Genomic DNA, 22,911 nt, shown 5'->3' on the forward strand with positions numbered 1-22,911 from the left:
CACCTTCAAATGTAGCCCCACGTAGAGGGCATTGTAGTAGTCCACGCGGGAGATAACTAGAGCATGCACCACTCTGGCGAGACAGTCTGCAGGCAGGTAGGGTACCAGATGGAGCTGATAGACAGCTGCCCTGGACACAGAATTGACCTGCGCCTCCATGGACAGCTGTGAGTCCAGAATGACTCCCAGGCTGCGCACCTGGTTCTTCAGGGGCACAGTTACCCCATTCAGGACCAGGGAGTTCTCCACACCTGCCCGCCTCATGTCCCCCACAAACAGTACTTCTGTCTTGTCAGGATTCAACCTCAATCTGTTAGCCGCCATCTATCCTCCAACTGCCTCCAAGCACTCACACAGGACCTTCACCGCCTTCACTGGTTCTGATTTAAAAGAGAGGTAGAGCTGGGTATCATCAGCATACTGATGAACACCCAGCCCAAACCCCCTGATGATCTCTCCCAGCGGCTGCATGTAGATGTTAAAAAGCATGGGGGAGCGGACAGAACCCTGAGGCACCCCACAAGTGAGAGCCCAGGGGTCTGAACACTCATCCCCCCCACCACCACTTTCTGAACACGGCCCAGGAGGAAGGAGCGGAACCACTGTATGACAGTTCCCCCAGCTCCCAACCCCTCTAGAAGGTCCAGAAGGATGTTATGGTTGATGATGTCAAAAGCCGCTGAGAGATCCAGCAGAACTAGGAAACAACTCTCACCTTTGTCCCTAGCCCGCCGGAGATTCATTTCAATATTAACCTGCAGCTCCCAATTCAATTTCTTCACTCTCATCCGTTAGCATTTCTTCCATTTCCCATTTGAATTTCTCCATAAAGTCTGTTTCTAATTATGTAGAACGTGTATTAATTCTGTAGGTTTTGTTTATTTCTGCTTCAGGATCATCCACTTCCCCCCCAAAAAAAGGATGCAAGGCAATTAATAACTTTGCCCCCAATGTCTTCACCCTCCTAAATTTTAGGTAGAACTCTTTTCTCTCAGCTCCATTAACGCCAAATTATCCAAATAAATTTCCCTCTCTCTGTGTATTACTTCACTTTTACTTTCCAAAGTCTCCACTACGGTATCATTTAGTTACCTCATTTCTCCAGACAATAGAATAATCCTTTCTTCTATTTTATTAACTGTTCCTTCTAGTCTTGCCAATTTTTTGTCATTTTTAAAACCCAAACTGCCCATAACATTTTTAATTTCACTCATCTCTTGAAGAGATTTTGCTTGTTTTACCCTCATCTGCTGTGAAATGTCAACAGTGAGTCGGTTTTCTAAAGGTGCCTTTATTTCCTTTACTGCCCTTTTCCTGGTACCCAAAATGATGAATCTTGAGACTTTTTTTACCCCCCCACCTCATTCCCTGCTTCACTTTTTAAGCATGTGGTGCTGCCTGGTGGAGTCTACTCACCTCTCCCCAGTGTAGCCTGGCGCACACTGGCACTGCCCAGATTCCTGGTTGCAGAGGCCTCCGTTGTGGCACCTGCACTCCCCTTGGCAGCTGGAGCCAAAGTGCCCTTCGGGGCAGCGGAAGGAGCAGATGTCGCCCTGCATGGAGAGGGGGCAGAGAGAGAGAGAGAGCCCCGATCACAGTGGTGCCAAGCGCAAACCCTGCCCCCCAAGGATCAATCCTGCTCATCCACAAGAAGAAGAAACAAACAACTCCCTGCCTGGGTGGAGGGCTGGGGGCACCTAATGGCACAGTATGGTGTAGTGGTTAGCATGTTGAACTGGGATTGGAGGAAAGCCAGAGTTCAGTTCTCCCATGAAGCTCACTGGGCTTGACCTTGGGTCGGTCACCACCTCTTCAGCCTAACCTACCTCACAGGGTTGTTGTGGGGGGCATTAAATGGGGAGAGGGAGAGCCTATTGGAGGAAAGGCAGGATGCAAAACTAATAATAAAATAAATGAAATGAAATCATGCCTGGGCATGACTGTCGAAGCAGGGATGACTCTCTCAATGGGGCGCACGCCGCACAGAGAAAGAGGAGGGCTCTCCTCCTGACCCCCAAAACCTCCCTGCAGGGACAGTTCAAGGGCCCCTGAGGACCCTCTTGCGGGGGGGGGGGAGAAAGAAGGCAGGGGGGAAAGGCAAAGCCCTGCGTTCTCCTCACCTGTGGTGGCAACTGAGCAGGTGAGCACTCAGGTCAGTGGTTGGACAGACAGCGCAGGCCCACTCCCCCCATCCCCATCCTATAATCCCATAATGCTCTGGTTGGGGGTTGCGCTTGTCCAACACCCCACACAATTTCACACTTTGGGGAGAAGAGAGAGACGGAGCTCCTACTGAACCCCCCAAAGACATAGGGGCCTGGAACCACAACTGCCCCACACACATAAACCTACCATCCATCCTGGAGGGCAGGCGCACTTGCTGGTCTCAGGGGGGTGGCAGATGCCCCCATTCTGGCAAGGACACAGGGCCAGGCACTGGAAGCCGCTGGTGTCGTTTTGGCAGGACTGCTCGCAGCTGCAAGAGATGAGGAAGGGTGAGGCTGAGCTGGCAAGGACCCTTCCCCTCGGCCACCCAGGAAACACCAAGCCCCAGTCTCAGAGGACCAGCTGCCAGGAGGGGCACTGCTGTCAGATCCTGCTTGGGGGCGTCCATATCAGGCTCCTGGTTGGCCACTGTGAGGATGGGAGGCTGGGCTAGATGGGCCCCCTGTGGCCTGATCCAACTGCAAGCTCATCTTATGCTAAGGAGCCTTTAAGATCTATAGATTGCTCAGGAAAGTGAGCCAAGCCACATGTGATATGGCAAAGCAAGTGAGCTGGGCCAGAACATACAGCATGGCACACCCCCTGCAGCTGCCCCCGGGAGAAGCACCCAAGTGGGAAGACATGGTTCTCATTGAATGCAAGCTGGTGGTTGCTGTCACACCAGGCAGGCACATCCCGTTGCCCATGGTTGCTTCCATCCCGTGTCCTGCCCAGGACCATCCCAGGAAATGCAGGTTTCAGGGTATCAGCAGCCCTCGCCCTCCTGCCTGCACAGCTCCTCATGCTGAGCTTGAAAGGAAGAACAGGGCACCTGGGAGGTGGGTGGGCATTGGCTGGGCCTCCACAGGGGGTCTCAGGAGGGGGAAAAAGGCCTTGCCCAGGAAATGCCCTCCTCTGCTCCCCCCTCCCCCAGGGAGATGGGAAGCAGAGAGAGGGGCAGCTTGGAGCAGCCCCCAGAGACACCGTTACAGCGACTCTCAGAAGCACTAGAAACTCATTCAAAGTTTTGGCTTGAGGGGAGATTGGAACCCAGCTCCAGACCCTCAGCCCAGTTCACCAGAGGTCTACAGGGCCCCCAGCTCTTCTGTCTGCCCACCCTGCATCCCCGAGGTCCTACTTACTGTGGGCCACTGAATCCCGGGGCGCACAGGCAGGCCCCTGTCTTTGTGTCGCACTCGGCGCCATTCTCGCAGTGGCAGTCCAGCTGGCAGCCCTGGCCATAGGTACCCGGGGGGCAGGGCTCCTCGCAGGAGGGGCCCTTATAGCCCGGTGGGCAAAGGCAGGCCCCAGACAGGGGGTGGCAGCTGCCTCCGTTCAAGCACCTGCAGGGCTGCTGGCAGTCTGGCCCCCAGGACAGGCCGTTGCACCCTGGAGGGGGAGGGGGAGGAGGAAGAGGAGGAAGAATAAGGGAGAGCGGCTGAGGTAAGGCAAGGGGGGTTCAGGGCAGACTGCACCAACCAAAGGATGGCCAAGAACTCTGGGTGGCCACACAAAATGGGGGTACCCCCACCAGCCGGGTGAGTGTTGGGAGGGTCTTCCCACACAAGCCCCTCATAATATTTAAAATAAAAATAAAAATTACATGCCGTCCATCTGACTGCGTTGCCCCAGTCACTCTGGGCGCCTCGCAACAAAATACTAAAAACATACAATAAAGCCTCAGACACTGAAAACTTCAGAAATAATAATAATTTCTGCTGGGAGGAGGCCAGTGGCGACCCTGAGGGAGCAGCTAGCCAGCATCATGTTGCTTTCATGTCCTGCGGGGGGGGGGGCTTCCCATTGGGGCATCTAGCAGGTTGCCCTGGGGGATGCTGGACTGGGGGGGCACCCATTGGCCTGATCCAGGTCCCTGGAAATGCTGCCAGCGGGGCCTGGACTTGGGACTTCCTGCAGGCACATGAGGAGCTTGTCAGGGCCCCCTCAAACACCCAGAGGACAGCAGGGTGAGGGTTTCTGAGGTCGGGGTGGTGGTGGTGAAAGCACTGTGTGTCACACCCCAGGGCTGCTGCCTGACAGACCCCTCATCTTGTTCACAACTGCCCTTGGTGGCTGCTGGCTCCCCTCACCGAGGAGGGGAAGTGGAGGTTCCCAACACAGGCGGCGCCACGAAAAGCCCCTTCTCTTTTTCCCAGGAAGCCCCAAGGAGGGGGAGAAGAGACTCCAGGGCTGTGGCTTTGCCCCAGAGGAGCAACAGCAGTGGCAGCCTCACTGAGGCCAGGCCCTGTCTGCCTGGCTCTGCAGGATCCTTCCCCCCCCCATGCACACTTTAGCAGCCCCCTTTGCAGGCAGCCCCTGCTCTCCGCCCACCCCTGGTCCCCTCTGAAGTGCTTGTTTCCCAGCCAGTGACCGGCTTTCAACTCCAGGCCCAGAGGGACGCCTGGGAACTGGCTGCCTCCATGACCTTTGGAGGAAGAGGCCCCTCTGTTGCCTCAGGCTGGTGCAGCGGAAACAGGGCCCACTTGGCCACTCCTGCCAGGCTCACAATGAGCCCCACAACCTCCACCCGAGAGGCATCACTGCCCCTCATCCCTTTATGCGCATGGGACGGGGAGGTGCTCCCTAGGCAGTTCTGTGTGTGTCCATCTGTGTGTGTGTGCACAAGGGCAATGGCGGTGCGCCTGGTTCCTCCATTGCAGTCCAAGCCTTGCTCTCAGAGGGGCAGCAGGTGGGGACGAGCCGCAGCAGCAACTCACAACCCCCATAAAGCAAGGACCAAGAATGCTGGCCTGGGGATGTCTACAGAGAGGATGCTTTGCTGCTTCAGAGCGGCGACAGGCCAGGGGGAGAGAAACAGGGCCACTTCCCCCAGGAGCAGCTCCAGCTACTCCCAAGTAGGCAGCCCTCGCTCTGCAGCAAAGGAAAGGCCTCGTGGAGACTCACCGCTGGAGCAGTCGGGCCCCTTCCAGCCGTCGGCACACTGGCATTGGTTTGGAGCCACACACCTCCCATGGACGCACTCCTGGGCGCAGCTAGCTGCAGGGTGGGGTGGGGAGAGCAGGCACAGGGTCAGGGACACATCCTGCGGGCTCCGAGGTCTGCAGGCAGCTGCTGGAAAAGCAGCTCCACTGGGATCTCAGGGAGGCTAGGAGGGAGCTGGTCAAGCAGGGTGGGGAGAGACCAGTCATTTGTGGAGGAACTGAGGGGGCTTCAGGCAGCCGTGGGAAAGGGCCCCACCTGGACGGCCAGACAGGAGGTCAGGATGCCTGGAGCAGGAGGGGGGGTGGCCCACAAACAAAGGCCCCACCCCTTTGTGGCTTGCCAAAGCAAGCAGAGGCAGAGCCCCCTCCCCTCTTCTCCCAACCACCCCTTGCAGGGGACCAGCCTCAAAGACTCCATGGCCGACCCCCCCCACCTGCCGCTTGGCCCCTCCCCTCTGGCTTCTGCCAGGCCAGGTGGAGTGTTGGCACAAAGGCAGAGTTTGATTTGGGGACCCACACACACCCCACAGCAACTTCTGTTGCTGCTCCCCTTCCTTCCTTCCTATGCAAAAGGGTTGGCTGCTGGGCCGGGGCGGGGGCGGGGATGGGAATGGACGGGCGGACTCACGGACACAGCGCTCCTCGCTCTCATAGTAGCCATTGCAGCAGTGATGGCGCCTCCTGTAGTCGATCTTTACGCCTTGCCGATAGGCTACCTTGTAGAGAACCCTGCGCGAGGCCAAAGGGTTAGGGCCTGCAAGGGCGTACCCACCATGCGGCAAGTTAGGGCAGCTGCCCTACTCTAGAAGCAGGGCTGGTGGGCAGAGGCGGAGCACAGCCCGGCGGAGCGCGAGTTCGCCGTTCCCGCCCGCCACGCTGCGCCCTCCCTCCAGCTCCCCGTCGCGCCCTCTGGCAAGGCCAAGCGCGGCGGGGAACCAGAGAGCGCGGCGCGGCGGGCGGGAACGCTGAACTCGCGCTGCGCTGGGCTGGGCTCCGCCTCCGCCCACCAGCCCTGCTTCTAGGGAGGGGCACAGCCCGGCGGAGCGCGAGTTCGCTGTTCCCGCCCACTTTGTGGCCCCTCCCCTTCCGTGCCTTGGCCCCTCCCCTTGCCCCCCCTAGTTTTGATCCTGGGTACGCCCATGAGGGCCTGGCCTACCTTGCAGGGTGGGCTGCTGCGGCCAGGGTCTAAGGAAGTTGCTGCCCGCATTTGTGGCAATGGAGGAGGAGGAGCAGCCCCCTTCTCCTTCCTTTCCTCCTGATGCCTCCCCCGGGGGGCGGGGTTAGACATTGCCAAAGGACAACTGGGAGAGGCAACAGCCCTGCTGTGGAAGGGGGAAGCCCTCAAGGCGAAGATCTCCCTGCTCCCACTTGGAGCCGGGCCTGCCCGCTTGGCCAGAGTAGCCCTCTGGAACTCCCTGCTGCAGGAGCAGGAGGAAGCATCAGGCTTAGGCCATGGAACCTCAGATTGGAGCATCAGCAACAGCAGGCCTGGCCTGGCCATCTCTCCATGCATTAAGCCAGCACAAGGCCTTATCACCGCAAGACAGCCCCCTCCCCACCCGCAGCATCCCTGCCCTCCCACCTCCCAGGTGGATAGGCCCCTGGCTCTCCCGGGAGACCCTTGAGGCCAGCACCCAGCATCTGCCGTTGCCCACCCCGCTTTCCCTGCTGGAGAAATGCAAAATGCAAGGAGGAGCCGGGCTCTTACTTGTGGCGAGTGCAGGTCTTGGCGAAGGGCCACGTGCCGTCGCAAGGCTCCTCGAAGGCCTGGGAGTATGGCTGCACATAGGACTCCTTGGAGGGGGTTGTGAAGCTGCGAGAGGGGAGGGAGGAGAAAGGGAATCCTCTGCGGGCCACTGACCTGGCTTGGCTGGCCACCGAGAAGTCAGCGGAAGCAGATCCACAGATCACAAGCAAAAACAAGCTGGATCCCGCTCCCCAACCACATTTAAATAAACACCCACAAAACACTTGCTCAGTTTAGATTTCTACTCCTGAGAAGAAAAGGGAGGCACCCTTTTACTTCTGATTTATTTCAGATTTTTATTCGAATGGCACTGAAATGCAGTGGGAGCCCCACAAGAAGAGGGGTGGCGGCCGAGGGGTGGCTGGGCTGAAAGAGAAGCCCTGAGACCTTTGTCCCATGGGCAGGGGTTATTCAACTGAGATTCGTGCATTGCGGGGGGTTGGACTAGAGGACCATTTGGGTCCCTTCCCTGGCAATTTGCAGCCAAATCAGAAATGCATGTCTTGCAAGACACGTGCAGGGCTAGTGCACACGGAGTTCCTAAACTTCCTAGAGGGGGCCCTCTGTATGTGGCCCACTTCCCCAGCCTCCTCTGAGAGGTTGTATTTGTGTTTATCTGTATGCACACACCTCGAATATATATCATATATCGTAAACTGCCCTGTGAGCCTTGGGTGAAGGGCGGTATAGAAATTTTAATAACAACAGCATTTGAGCTGTGATGATCCCTCTGCCATGTGATCCTTATTCCCACCCACTTCCTGATGCATTCCAAACAAACACTCCAAGTCTCCCTAGTTTCTCACCTTTCCCAGTAGCTGCACACGTTGGGGTCGCTGGGACTGAGCAAGAGGCCCCAATCCAGTCGCATCCACAGCAAGAGAATGGAGTACTGAATCATCCTAAGGAGGAGGAGGGAGGAGGGCAGGTCAGTCACTATGAGACAGGAGGGGCCTCCAGATACGCTTCCTCCTCTCCCCAAACACCATCCAAGGGAAGCCGCCTGAGAATTCAGCTCTCAGCCCTGGCCTTTGAAGTGAGGGGCAGCCCAGGAGAGGCGGGGCTGGTGCCCCACGGCCCACGTTTGGCCCACGTTTGGCTCTGCAGACCGTGGTCCAAAGGGGGAAAGTCATCTGTCACAATTATCTTGTATCTGGCATGAGAGATTGATCGAGGCTAAATACAGCCTTGCAAGTGTGCTGAATGCTCTGTTGCCAAGGCAACACAAAACTGAGGAAGGGCCAAACAAAGAAACATTTTGGGTACTGAAGATACTGGTATTACTGCCCCAGCATCCTCTGCTGAAGGAGAACCAAGCGCTCCCTCCCTGTGGCCATCAGGCTACTTGTGCTGATGCCAGACAGGCTGGCAGGTGGAGGATTAAACTCCTTTTGCACCTGCAGTGAGTGACTCTGGGCTCCAGGAACATTTCTGCACACCTCCCAAGTCCAGCCCAGCCAGCAGCTGCACATAGAATCCAATTGTTTAATTAAAACAAATCAGTGCAGGTTCAGACTCAAGAGGTTGGATGGCCATCTGTTGTGCATGATTTGGCTGAGAATCCTTCATTGCAGGGGGAGACTAGATGGCCCTTGGCAGATAGGTGAAGAGATCAGTGATGTTGGGTCTCTGCAAAAGTTGCCACCTGACTCTGCCAGGCAACATACATTATTCTCTGGATTGCTGCCCTCATGTTCTGTTCTAAAAGAAGAACTTCCCAGATTTCCCTTGATGCCCCCTGAAGCCCCCACCCCTCAATGCCAATGCCAGCTGTCCAGCTCGGAGATAAACACAGGAAGCCCCCAGTGAAAACAGGAAGTGAGCAGAGAGAAGGTTTTCCTGTCTCACCTCCAGCCGGAGTTACCTCTAGATGCCCAAGTGGAAAGATGAGCCCTGGAGCCAAGCAGTTCCATCTCTCCACACTCTCCGAGGATGGGGGTGTTGGGAAGGGCATTTATTCTACAGCAGAACGGCCCCTCCACACCCCATTTCTTTCAGGCCAGCTGCAGCCACCCACACGCAGGAAAAATGCAGCAGGCTTGGAGGGGAACTTCATGGCTCCTTTGCATCTCACCTCCTGCCAAACATTTCTCCCACACAGATCCCGCTCGCCGAGCCCATCCCAGGACACAGGAAGCCCCTTCCTGGCCTTGTGCTGGGCGGACTCTGCCTCTGTTACGGGGCCACTCGCTCCCTATGGCAAATCCATCCTCCACAGCAGCACAGGCTCCTGATGCGGCCGCTGCTCATCTCTGAGCTGATTGCTTGTTTCCTGCAAAAGCCTGTTTTCCAAACCGGAATGCAAGCTGGCGCCAGGAGACCAGGAGATTGCGTTGTATCCCTCAACCGTGCAAACATTTTGAAGGAGGCTGAGCAGACTTTCCCCGGACACCCTGAGTGCTGCTGCTTCTCAGTGGCTTGTATTTTGGTCTGCCTGCACCTCCTTCCCGACCAGTCCGGTCCATAGCTGGACAGGTTCTGCCATCAGGGGAAAGCATGTTTCTTGGGTCTACTTCATGTGCCCTTTTGCCACCCTGATGGCTGCAGCGCCTCTCGTTTACGGGAACAAGGAGAGCGAGCTGGCAGCAGCATCCATCGCTGTCAATGAGCTGGTCATTAGGGGCCACTGTCACCCCCTCCCCCCCAAGGCTCAGACGCGCTAGTTGAGGTCAGGCAGGTCCACTCTCCCTGTTGATCTTCTGGCACCTGTGGTAGACCTCACCCCCCCCCTCCATTCCAGCGGGAATTTAAACTGAATTCTGACTTCATAGTTTTAACAGTTTTTTTGTTTTCTTTGCATTGAATCAGGATGCGGGTGGCGCTGTGGTCTAAATCACAGAGCCTAGGGCTTGCCGATCAGAAGGCCGACAGTTCAAATCCCCGTGATGGGGTGAGCTTCCATTGTTCGGTTTCAGCGACTGCCCACCTAGCAGTTTGAAAGCATGTCAAAGTGCAAGTAGATAAATAGGTACCGCTCCTGCGGGAAAGTAAATGGCGTTTCCATGTGCTGCTCTGGTTCACCAGAAGCAGCTTTGTCATGCTGCCCACATGACCCTGAAGCTGTCTGCTGACAAACACTGGCTCCCTCGGCCTATAGAGCAAGATGAGCGCCGCAACCCCAGAGTCGTCTGCAACTGGACCTAACGGTCAGGGGTACCTTTACAGTACCTTTACCTTTGCATTGAATTACTTGCACGCTGCTTAGGGATGATTTCAGTTACGCTATCAGAACAAATTAAATTTTAAAAAATGAAAGGAAAGACTCCTCCACTATTAACGCTATGGACATATCATGTGTGTGTTTGTGTGTGTGTGTTTTATCTCACTGTTAAACATTGTAGGAGTTTTTAAGTTCCTGGAAATTTACTACCTTGGTCTGTCAAACAGGAAAAAGTGTCCTCTGTTGCAGTTAGGAGGTCTCAGTCTCAGCAGGTCTCAGCTGTTAAAGGGTTACTTGCACCTGCTTACCTGCCTCCCTAAGTGGCTGCCCTATGTGTCCCCCTCCCTTTGGCAGCAACTCTCCTTGGTTATTTGCTGAGCAAGCTGTTGCCTTTGGGTCCCCCCCCCCAATCCCTCCTGCCCGTCCTCCTGATGCTGGAAGTGGAGTGGGGTGGTATAAGAGTAGACCCTTAGGAACACCCAAAGGTGCTCTGCACAGTTAGCCCCACCCACTCCAGGATCTGAGCTGGGGAGGCCTTTTTTGGAGGGGGAAAATGTCCAGAAATTGTGAAACCAGGGAGGAAAAAGAAAGCCCCACCCCCCATATGTTTTTTGAGATGGGCAGGAGGGAGATGCTCCCAGGGATTGAACCCAGGACCATTCACAAGCATTACAGAACCACCACCCAAATGACAACAGGGACCAGGGGTGCCAATTCAAATAAAATAGGGGGGGCAGGTAAGCCCCGCCCTGCATAAGCAATCACATGACACGATGCACACACACTATTTGAATTGTAATGCCTATCAACTGGGGGGGGGGGCTGGCCCCACTCAAATATTTTATTGGGGGAGCTGAATCCCCTTTGGCTCCTAGGGTGCTCAAGATATTGCTGGAGAATTCTTGGTGGAAACAGACCGGTGACCTAGGTCTGAAGAGGGGAGGGGAGGCTGCTCAAGGGCCCAGAGCCCCCAAGTGGCCCAGGGGGGGGGCCTCACACTGCTGAAAATGCTCTTTCTTTTTCAGACAGTCCCAGTAATGGTTAAGGATGACTGCCTCAAAAGATGGCAAAAGGATATTTCTAAGTTTGTGGGGGTGTGTGTGCAAAAGGCCAAGGATTAAACATAATATACTTACAGACACCAAAGAAAGAGGAGGCTTTGCCCTCCCAGATCTTAAATTGTACTACGAGGCTGCATGTTTGGTTTGGATTAGGGACTGGATAAAATTGGAAAACGAAGCAGCATTAGATTTGGAAGGCCATGACAACAGATATGGTTGGCATGCATACTTATGGTATGGGAAAGGGAAAGTACATAAAGGATTCTACAATCATTTAATCAGGAGATCATTAATGAGAGTATGGGAAAGATACAAAGATCTAATAGAACAAAAACACCATGTTGGTTATTACCAATTGAAGCATCGTTACTCAAACCGCTTGGCAAAAAGGGAAAGTGGCCTACATACAGAGATTTATTGAGAGATCAAGAAGGAAAATGGAAATTAAAAGATTACGATGAAATTAAAGACTATGTTCAGAGTTGGTTGCATTACAGACAACTAAATGAGATGTATAAGGAAGATAATAAAAAAGGATTTAGTTATACAGTCTCTAGATTCCAAAAGGAATCTAGAAGAAAACAGGAAGATATTGAAGAAAGCATATAGCATTCTGCTAGAATGGGAAACGAAATATGAGGAGGTTAAATTGGTTATGATTAAATCGGCGCAAGATATCAGACATAATATACAATTTGAAGACTGGGGGAAATTGTGAAAAGTAGATTTAAAATTTACAGGCTGTTCTCTTTTGAGGGAAAACTACATGAAAATGATGTATAGATGGTACATCACACCAGTAAAAATGGCAAAAATGTACAAAATTGGGTCAAATAAATGTTGGAAATGTAAAGAGAAAGAAGGAAATGTAAAGAGAAAGAAGGTGGTGGGAATGCAGAGAAGTCAAAAAAAATTGGGAGATGATATATAACGAACTGAAAAAAATGTTTAAAAGGACATTTGTAAAAAAAAAACCCAGAAGCATTTTTGTTAGGGATTTTAGGACAAGACCTGCCAAAGAAAACAAAGAACTTATTCATGTATGCTACAGCAGCAGCAAGAGTCCTGTTAGCACAAGGATGGAAGAATGAGGAAGTCCCAACGAAAGAACAATGGCAAGAAAAACTGATGAGCTATGCAGAACTGGCAAAGTTAACTGTAAGGGGAAGAGGTTATAGAGAACCTCCTCCTCTCATCAGGAGCAGTCCATCTCCAAGCAGTCAGGAAAGTGCGGGGTCTGAAGGGGCTAGTCAGGAGACGGAGAAGGAGTGCCAGGTCTCTGGCAGCATGGGAGAGCCCCTGCGCTACAGGTGGGAAGAGAGAGAGGCGGGAAGGGTGGACAGGGAGAAAGCAGATCGTAGACCCTTCTCCCCGACACCGGAATTAAGGAGGAGGAGAAAGGGGAGGAGATTCACTGTCCCGAGGCTTTTATGTTGGTCAAAGTCGCAAAAAGGGGCAGTGCCGGATTCTGAAACGGAATGAGAAGCCATGAACCGACAGCTCACTACACTGTAAATAACGTGCACCAATAAAGACTTTTGAAAGACAAGTATGTGGAAGCTCGTTACTCAAGAGTAGTCTGAACAACCTCTAACATTAACATACAGTACAAAATACGAGAGAAGGACAACCGTGACTTCAAGGAAAAACTTTTTACAAACTATTTAAAAAGACAACGAAAGGACTTGGACTCCTTGGCGGGTTTTGAATAAACATCCACAATTTATTAGTAGAACATAGGATAGATAAGGCAATGATACGTAAAACTTTATAACATGCAGAGAATAACATGTGTAAACAAACCAGAGAGGGGAGCTGAGGGAAGTTTCTGGAGGGTGGGAGAGGGAGGGAGGGGAGGGTATAAAAAGAGGGGGAAATGTAATTGGTTATATTGATTGATAATGTGTTTTGTTACATTTGTTCAATAAAAATATTTTTAAAGGGGAAACCCTCGCTGCAGCAGCGGAGCATAAGCTTGCACTGCCCAGGGCAGGCATGCTCCCTAGGGGGGCAGAATGCACAGCTCCCCCCTTTCCCCAGATGGCTGGGGTAGGCTTGGGAGTCGTGGGAGGGTGGCACGCCAAATGCTCCCCCCCCCAGCAAAGACACCTGGGGCGAACCGCCCCCCTGCCCCCTTCCTCCGTCCCTGCCCCGCTGGGCAGCGTATACGCCACCACAGAGAAGGGGGGGGGGACACACGCATCCAGGAGTGCCTGGAACTGATCAGACCAGAGGGCTCCTCCCGCTTTTGTGTAGAAGATACACATTCAGCCTCTGCTCCCCACCCTCCTGTGCTGGGACCACCCGTGGAGGAGGAGGAGAGGGGACGGCCTTGGTGGGAGGCTGTATTCCCAGCCCCCAGCCCCTGCAAAGCTCCAAAAGTCACTTATAGAGAGCGGGAGGCAGGTGGGGGCGGATTCCCGGCTGGGGGGGGTGAGGGATGGGAGTTTCTAGGCGCTCCTGGCCGGCTGTGGCTGGACCTGCCCTGAAGCTTGGCTGGAACCCCACCCACACAAGAGTTCCAGGGCTTGTTTGGACCCTGGAGGGGCTCAGCCTGCCTGTGTGCGGCCCCCGCATTGCCTTCACAAACAGAACGTGATTCCTGCAGCTACAGCAGCAGAGAGGAGTTGGAGAGGGGCGGCCCCACCCACTCCCTAGCCCCAGAGATGCAGGAAGACGGGAATATTTCCCTGTTCCAGCTCTTGATTGTGAGGAGCAACTTGACTGCCTCCCTCGACATGGGCATCACATTCTGCCAAGGAAGACCCTGGGAGATGCTTCCTGCAGACTGATCCTCTGCAGGGGGGACGGAGGCAGAACGACGCAAGTTGCAGCCAGAGCAACACAAGAAGTCAGACCTTTATGATAACGTCAGAGGAGCCATGCCCTGCTGGATCAGGCCAGAGGGGCCCCATCACAGTACAGCCCCCTGTTCTCCAAGGAGCCAGCCAAATACTCCAAAGGGGAAGCCCATGAGAGAGTGGGGCGTGAGCAAGAGCAGCAGCTCTCCCCACTTGGGATTCCCAGAAGCTGGTATTAAGAGGAGCACCACCTCTGAAACTGGAGACAGCATCTAGTAGCAAGACCACCTTAAGAAGATCAGCTGCAGCAGCCAATTTGACCCACCAGCCTGTCCTCACAGTGGCCAACCAGATGCCCATCACAGGAGCCAGAGGAGATGAGACTGAGGGACCCTCAAAGCAGGCCAAAAGCGGCTAAGATGCCGCAGAGTCTGGATGGCAGAGGCTGGTCCAGGTTCTGAAATAAATTCAGTGGCTGCAAGCGTCTTTCTTGGAAGCTCTGCAGTTGAGCTCTGCTTTGCCCTTTCAAGGCCCACATCTGGACTGCATCAGCCCCCCTGTTGTGGCTTTTTAGTGTAATTAAATACCCCTCCCATTAATGCTTGTGGTGCACATTTCTCTAGTTCCTTCTGCAACTGACTGGAAACAGGAAATGACCCCTGGAGCTTCCCCATCCCAGTACCAGCTGGAGGTTGCTGCGTGGGAAAGAGGGGCTGCCTACCTCTGCCGCTCTCCCAGCCGTGCCAAGGACACCAGCGCTGCAGCCTTCCTTGTGGCTGGGAATTGCCAGGAAGAAGGTGGCCAGAAATGGGGATATCCCATCCCTGCCTGCTCTTGAGTTGCCCTGAAGGGCAAATATGTCAGAGTGCACTGAAGTCAGGCCAGCACTTCCACACAGCACCTGGCTGCTGCTCTTTGGACTGCTGAGTTAGCTGCCAAAAGGTCACCTGTGGGGCCTGAATGGGGAGGCAGGAGGGTATTGTGGAGGGTCCCCCACTGTCACCCTGCAGCTCCTCCTCACCCAATTATGGCCTTTTATTTTGGCCTTAGACAAAAATGCTCATTTTGTACAGGGCTACAAGCAAAGGCCTGGATTGAATGGGGACCACTGCTTGCCCAAGACCCCACTCCAGAGAGGGGAATGTTGTTTGGCATTAAGAGGGAGGTGCTGCTCCCCTCTTGGGGGGGATTCCAGAATGTGATTCCCCAAGTAGTGCCAGAAGGCTGCAAAGGGGGGCTTTTGCTTCCTTGGTGGTGAGCCTTGCTCTGCCAAGCAGAGTTGCCTGCTCAGCTCCAAAGGGAACGCCTGGGAAGAGGAGGAAAGTTGAGGGGGGGGGAGTGGGAAGGGGAGGCCTGGAGGGCATTGAGGTGGCGCTTGGCTGGCCTGGAAGAAACAGCCTGCAGGGTGTCAGGGGAGCCTCTCAGCCAGCCCTGGTGGTGGTGGTGAGATGGGATGGAGGGGGAAGAGAAGCTGGCTTGAATTACAGCTAAATTGTCACTGCGTGGGAAGCAGGGAACCTGCCAGGAGCCCCCGCCCCACCTCTCTCTCACACAGTCAGAGTCCAGTGATGCCAGAACTTCCCGGTTTCTCTGGCTAGGGTGGATCTCCGAGCAAGAACATTCCTTGAAGGCCCACGGGGACATCCTTAATGCTTGTGGATCAGCTGGCCTGCTGCCCCAATTGAGAGACCCAGCAAATCTAATGCAGCTGCTTAACTCCTACGCTATGGACCAGCCCAGCCCCAAAGCATCATGGAAGGTGTGTTTCTAAACATGCACCCGTGCAGGCTAGATTTAGAGAGGACCACAGAATTGTAGAGTTGGAAGGTCCCCCCAGGGTCATCTAGTCCAACCCCCTGCAATGCGGCAATTGCATCCCAGAGTTGAACATTCTCCCTAAGATGGGACAGAGGCAGATCCCAAGAATCCTGTGGGAAAGCCTTTTTCCCTCTGGTAAGCCCAGGAGTCCACAGGCCCCCCGCCAACTGCAGCCAGCCAGCAGACTGGCCTGGGCAGCTCAGAGGGAGGGAACTCCTGCCAGGACCCACCCTTCCATGCCACTGTGTGCCGGCAGTGGGAAGAAGCACAGGCGCTAGTGCCAGGCTCCTCAGAGTGTGTGTGCCAGCCATGGTGCCGCATATTCCTGGAAAGGACCTTTCTGCCTTCCTTAACTGATGCTGCAGAGGAAAACCCTCCCTTCGCCCCCACTTGCCGCCTTTGTGTCGCTCATCTTAATGCTGAAGAGATGAGCTCCAAACCACAGGAATGGTGCTGCCAGCCTGAGGGAGGGCACCAGGCAGCCAGATGAAATTTAACAGGCAAAAATCTCAACCAAAAAACCGAAACAGCCCTGTTTGCCTGAAGTCAGCAAAAGCAGAAGGTTCCAAATCTCCAATACAGTACTGTATAAGTTTTCAGCTAAGAGAACAGAAACCACCTTTCATCCTAAATAAGATGATTCTTCCCCCTGCCACTCCTAATATTACATACTTGGAGCCAGTGCTTTTTTCTGGGGGGACGTGGCAGGGCATACCCCTAAACATTTTGTGAATGTAAGTTTGGCCTCATTGAGGGGCAGGAAAATGAGAGTACCCCTAAACATTTTTTTAAGAAAAAAAGCACTGCTTGGAGCCAATGCTATTTTTTAAAATGTGCATTAATGAAGCCCAGGACTCACAAGCGAGAATGACAGAATGTCGTCTCATTTAGCTTAAGGACAGCTGCTTACAGGCCCTCCAAGGGTCCCTATTTTCCAGGGAAAGTCCCGGATTTACAGAAGTTGTTCTGGTTTCTTATTTGATCCCAGAAGGTCCTGCTTTTCCTTAGGACATCCCTATTTTAATCAAAAAAATGTTGGAGGGCATGATAGGATGTCCCTCTTTTCATCTGAGAAATATTGGAGTGTGTGGAGTTAAGTAACTATAGATAAGTAACTATGAAACTTTAGAAGACATCTGAAGGCAGCCCTGTATAGGGAAGGTTTTTTAAAAAATGTTTAACATTTTGTTACATTCTTATATATGTTGGAAGGCACCCACAGTGGCTGGGGAAACCTAGTCAGATGGGCAGGGTATAAATACCGGTAGTAAAATACAGTAACAACAACAATTACTACTACTACTATTGAATAGGACACCCCTATTTTCACTGGAGAAATGTTGGAGGGTATGTGTTTAGTGTAGTAGTAAAGAAGAGGGCTACTGGTGGCTACAGGTTCAAGACAACAGGAAGTAAAATTGGATATCAAAGAACTCTAAGAGCTCTTGTTGGGCAGGAAAAGCTGGACTCTCCCCTCCTGGAAAAACTTGGATGGGTCCCTGGGACGGGGCTGCAGCAGAAGTTGGCTTGCTGAAGAGTCACGGTCAAGCATACAGTGTCAGAGCAGAAGAAACGTGTTGAGAGGAGAATGGCCTCACTGAGTGTTGGTGCTGACCTTTAAAGCCCTAAACAGCCTCGGTCCAGTATACCTGAAGGAGCGTCTCCACCCCCATTGTTCAGCCTGGACACTGAGATCCAGCACCGAGGGCCTTCTGGCAGTTCCCTCCCTGCGAGAAGCAAAGCTACAGGGAACCAGGCAGAGGGCCTTCTCGGTAGTGGCGCCCGCCCTGTGGAACGCCCTCCCATCAGATGTCAAAGAGATAAAGAGATAAACAACTACCTGACATTTAGAAAACATCTGAATGTAGCCCTATTTAGGGAAGTTTTTAATCTGTGACATTTTAATGTATTTTAATCTTTGCTGGAAGCTGCCCTGGAGTGGCTGGGGAGACCCAGCTGGATGGGTGGGGTACAAATAATGAATTATTATTATTATTATTATTATTATTATTATTATTATTATTATTATTATGGAAAGGAGAGAGAAAAGTGATGATGGTATGTGGCTCTTGCCCACAATGAGTCTCCAGGGTCTCAGGCAGAGAGGGGTCCCCAAAGCCACTAGCTTCCACTGCTGGAGGCTGAGAATGTGCCCCCAAGTTCTGGGCCCCCTTATCTCTTCCCCATTACTCATGGGGGAAGCTCATCAAGAGCCCCGCCTGCCGCTGACTGCTCTGACTCTCGCTCTGCCACACTTGCGTCGAGGCCACACTTCTTTGTCACTATGACTTCATTGCAGGAAGCACAGAGTTTGGGACAGAGCTCCACTGCCAGAGGGTGGCCAGGAAATGCCTGCAAGGGAACACATTTCCAGGAATGCTGCATATCTGCTGAGCACACGGACTGAGGCAAGCAGAGGCAGATCTCACACAGGCTGGCTCTCTAGGAAAGGAGCCTTGAGCAGCCGGACAGTTGGGAGGGGGGCTTTCATTTCATACAATGCTGCTCTCTCCCTCCTGTCCATTACCATCCCATGGAAGATAAACCCCTGTTCAAAATAAGTCATGCGATATTGAGGCACAAGGATGCATCTGAGTCCACTGGAAGCTTTCCACCTGGGGGTCCCCATTCCTTTCTTTACCTGTGGGGAATATATCTGTATCTACATCTCTCTGAGTCAACATTCAAAGAAGGCTATTTCATGGCCCAAAAGCTGAGGTAGGGAGAGACAGGTGCCTTCGAGGACCCTGCCTTTGGGAGGCACCGCTGAAAGAGAAAGACCCATTTCCAAGCGGAGATGCAAAGGCAGCACTGACCCTTGAGCCACCTCACCCTCGGGGCTTGGTGCCACTTCATAAGCCCTTCTTGCCAGCCAGCCACAAAACAAGTCCAACTCCATTGCATGGCTAGGGATGCCTGCACAGCCCTCTCCCAAGCCCCATGGCAGCCTGTGCCTTTGGGGGGTGCCAGGAGGGAAAGGAATGGCCAGGATCAGGCCCCCTTGAAATTACCCCCTCCAACCAAAAGACTTCCGGCAGCAGCTCAGGCTCTGGTGAGCTTCCATACGGAGACCCTTTCAGGATCAGGGTGCTGGGTTTCCTTGTCATTGTGGGAAGGAAGAGAGAGAGAGTAGAATAGCATAGCAGGCAAAGACTTGTTGCCTGTCCTCTGAAGTGCCTTCAGTTTTTTAGGAGGAAGGCTGAAAAGGGAATTTGTGAGTTTGCTCTAAATGCTGCGGTGGAGGGGACACAGCTGCCAGCCTCAGTTTTGGTCCCACCACTGAGAATCCCCCCCTCCATGCACCCCTCCTTTGGCCTTCAGCAGCAGGGCAAGGCCCAGAGGGACCTCACAGCATCAGGCATCTCTTCTTTATTAGCCGAAAGCCCCAGGGGAAGGGAATGAGCAAAAGTCCTGGGATCTGGGAACTGGCAAAGTACAAAGCACCACTCTCAAGGCTCCACACATGCAAACGAAAGAATTGCAGCTCATCCAAAGCTCTTCACATGGCATCTCCTGGGGGCCAAGAGGCAGGAAGGGCAGATTTCGGCTAGACATGTGGAGACAATGCCTGAGGGCAAGAGCCAATCCAGCTGTGGGGCCTCTGCCACCCCAGGAGGTGAAGGCATCTCCTTCGCTGGAGGTGTTTGGAGCAGGAGCTGGACACAGGCATGAATCTGCGCTGCTGGGTTACCACATTTCTGCCCTGACTCCTCTGACTTTGGTGATTCCAAGTGTCTTACACAGGATTCACCTGCTGCTCCCCCTACATACCCTCCCTTCCTCTTTCTGTTCCTCCCTCATTTCCTACCCCTTCCATCACCCACTCAGAGATAGGAAGCTGCTGTTTACTTGGAAAACACACATGACCCTCATCTCCATTTTCCTGTTTATAGGAAATGAGCAAGTGGATGGTGAGCAACTGAGTGTCAACGGCAGAGGAGAGATCGCACGAAAGGCAGCAGCACGGCTCAACAAGAGGGCAACTGGCTGGCAGGAGATGCCTCTGGCCGGATGTCCAAGACCAGGGCGGGGGCAGAATAATAGAATCTTAGTGTTGGAAGGTGTCTCAAGGGTCATCTAGTCCAACCCCCTGCAATGCAGGAATCTCAGCTAAAGCATCCATGACAGATGGCCATCCACCCTTCGCTTAAAAACCTCCAAGGAAGGAGAGTCCTCCACCTCTCGTGGGAGTCTGTTCTATTGTCAAACAGCTCTTAGTGTCAGAAAGTTATTCCTGATGTTAAGTCGGAATCTCCTTTCTTGCAACTTGAAGCTGTTGGTTCAAGTCCTACCCTCCAGAGCAGGAGAAAGCAAGTATGCTCCCTCCTCCATTTGACAGCCCTTGTTGAAGATGGCTATCACACCTCCTCTCAGTGTCCTCTTTTCCAGGCTAAACATGCCCAGCTCCTTCAAGCATTCCTCATAAGACTTCCAGCCCCTTGATCATCTTGGTTGCCCTCCTTTGCACACCTTCCAGCTCGTCAACATCCTTCTTAAATTGTGGTGCCCAGAACTGAACACAGTATTCCAAGTGTGGTCTGACCAAGGCAGAATAGAGTGGGACTAGACTTGATCTGGACACTAGACTTCTGAATAGCATTAGCTTTTTTTTTGAATTCTGGTCATTTTGAATTCTGTTTCTGTCTTCTGCGGCATTAGCTACTCCTCCCAGTTTGGTGTCATCTGCAAATTTGTTGAGCATCCCCTCAATTCCTTAATCCAAGTCATTTATAAAGACATTGAACAACAATGGGCCCAGGGCAGAACCCTGCAACACCCCACTTGTCACTTTTTTCCAGGATGATGAGGAACCATTAATGAGTACCCTTTGAGTTTGGTCAGTCAACCAGCTACAAATCCACCTGACAGAAGCAGGTCAGATGAGATTTAAGGCAGTGCATGTGGTTCTCCTGCACAGGGCAAGAGAAGGGGAAGCAGCAGCAGGAGGAGGAGGAGGAGGAAAGGCCCTGGGGTCCCAGCAGCACCTTAAAGGCAGTGAGGGTGTGGGCATGGGGAGGGGCAACAGAGAGGGAAGCGGAGGAGTAACAACGGAGGAGGGGGAAGGTCAGAGGCAGAGAGGACACCCCTTCTATCCACCAGGCCAAAGACTCAGAAAACGGCACGAAAAAGTGGCATCACTCCTTGAAAAAGAACTTTCTGGTACACAGTGGCCAGTGAATCAGCTTATGCCCTCACCCCACCTTCCTGCCCCACCCTGTCAGGGAAAGTAGGGGACTCCTCCACCCGCCTACAAATGCCCACAGTGATGCATTTTGTGCCCACAGTGATGCACTTCCTTTGCTGGCCTGGCAGATAGGAGGAGGAAGAGGAGATAGACTATTGGAAGACTCCACAACCCCCAGAGGGCGCCCATATGCCCAAGCGCCTGACAACAGAAGCAGCAGGGAGAAGTCACAGGACAATCCCCCCCATTGCTGGAGCTGAGACTTTCCTCTCCCAGTCATCTTGTTCTCTCCATGCTCATTCCTGGGCCACCTCCAGTTGCTCCTCTGGGGGGGGGGGTGTCTCTGCAGCTTGCTCAAGTGGGTGGTTTCAAAAGCAAGCCCCTCCACCTGCTGCCACCCCTGGAGAAATTCTCCTGCTCAAGCTCACCTAGTGGCCTGAAGCCACCAGCTCTTGCAAGAGGAACCAGCCAGTAGCTGCCTCGATTTAGGAAGAAGACAGGACATACTTGGGAAATGCTAGCTGGACAGCCGCAGGCAAGCAAGATCCCAGAGCAAAGCTCCTGCCCTCGTCTTGCCCACCCACCACTTGGCCAGTCCTTGTTGGAGCTGCTACCCATGCAATCGTTTAAAACAGGGGTGGCCAATTCCCAAGAGACTGCAATCTACTCACAGAGTTAAAAACTGGCAGTGATCTACCCCCTTTTTTGGTCAAAGTTGTTGACCTTTTTTCAAGGAAGGAGGAAGGCCCAAGGGGGGGGGGGTTGGGTCAGAGTTGTTGAGTTTTTCAGGGAGGAGGTAAAATGTTGAGCTTTTTTAAGGGGAGACACAGTTGTTCAGTTTATTTGGGGGAGCCAATGATCTACCAGTGATCTACCGCAGACACCCAATGATCTACCGGTAGATCACGATCTACCTGTTGGTCATGCCTGGTTTAAAACATGAGATACGGGGGAGGCAATACTGTAAGGGCTTCTGGAGTGCATTTAGACAGCCACCCCCCCCAAAAGGATGGACGCAGCACACAAATCAAATTCCGCCAGTTCCCCCCATTCAGAGGAGCACAACCCCCCTCTCACCCATCTTGAACTGATAAGCCTAAGCAACTTTGAAAGCAGGAACCATTAGCAGAAGCTCTTAGATCAGTATCCTGGAGAGAGTGCCTGTCTGTTGTGCCTGGTGGTCATTCCACTCTCTCCCCCCCCCCCCGCCCCAGGACTGCCAGAGCCTAGAGGGCTCCCGTTAGCCCTCTGCATGTTGCCACCAGGCACAGCTTTTTCCACCACAGAAGATCCTGGGCCTGTCACCTCATCCTGGGAGGGGACATTGTCACCATTCTTGGCCTCTGGTGCTCGCAAGGCCACTCTGGCCAAGCTGCAAGGCCTTCCCAACCAGCCCAAAGCTCCTTCTTCCAGTGCCCTGGCCTGGCAGTGTGTGGCCTTGGCTGGCCCAGGAGAGAAACTGTCAGGACCCCTGGTTACCTGCAAAGCATCCAGCCCACCTGGGACTTACCTGGTTCTTGCCAAGGGTCTGCCAGAGAATCCTCCTCCTCCTCCTCCTCCTCCTCCTCCTCCTCCTCCTCCTCCTCCTCCTCCTCCTCCTCCTTCTCCTCCTTGTTACCTCTTCTACAAGAACCTATCAATGCAAGGAGGGCAAAGGAAATAAGAGAGACTCAGAGCTGCCACTCTGTTTCTAGCCAGAATAGGACAGGCGAGACACCACCACCACCCCAGCTGCCTCTTTCTCCCCAGCCTGATCTGTTTGGCTCTGGGGCTTCAGTGGGAGTGAGAGAAGATGAAGTGTGAGATGGGAGGGTGGGAGGGAGGGAGGAAAGGCAGGAAGGGGCTGGGATCTGCTGTCGGCCCTCAGGAAGTTTTGACAAGGAAACTCAGCAGAGCGCTTGGAGAGGAATAATAAAAACACGCTTTTTTTCTTGGCAAGAGAACAAGATTGTTTGGAACACACAAAATATGCACTGAGAAAACAGCTCCCAG

At 53.4% G+C, this 22,911-nt stretch overlaps 1 protein-coding gene across 2 annotated transcripts in view; it reads right to left on the reverse strand.

The window, feature by feature from the left end:
• Positions 1-22,485, reverse strand: part of PEAR1 (platelet endothelial aggregation receptor 1) — a 40,910-nt gene extending 18,425 nt beyond the window's left edge. For both annotated transcript variants that reach the window (XM_060269771.1, XM_060269770.1), the window contains exons 1-8: positions 22,430-22,485; positions 7,701-7,796; positions 6,856-6,960; positions 5,776-5,876; positions 5,110-5,202; positions 3,348-3,594; positions 2,353-2,476; positions 1,417-1,553 (exon numbers count right to left, since the gene is read on the reverse strand). In XM_060269771.1, coding sequence (XP_060125754.1) covers positions 1,417-1,553; positions 2,353-2,476; positions 3,348-3,594; positions 5,110-5,202; positions 5,776-5,876; positions 6,856-6,960; positions 7,701-7,795 — 902 coding nt within the window. In that variant the 5' untranslated portion in view covers position 7,796; positions 22,430-22,485. The remainder of the gene's footprint in view (positions 1-1,416; positions 1,554-2,352; positions 2,477-3,347; positions 3,595-5,109; positions 5,203-5,775; positions 5,877-6,855; positions 6,961-7,700; positions 7,797-22,429) is intronic.
• Between the last annotated feature and the right edge of the window lie 426 nt (positions 22,486-22,911).

The sequence above is a fragment of the Zootoca vivipara genome, chromosome 17 (assembly GCF_963506605.1).
Source record: "Zootoca vivipara chromosome 17, rZooViv1.1, whole genome shotgun sequence".
Lineage (NCBI taxonomy): Eukaryota > Metazoa > Chordata > Lepidosauria > Squamata > Lacertidae > Zootoca > Zootoca vivipara.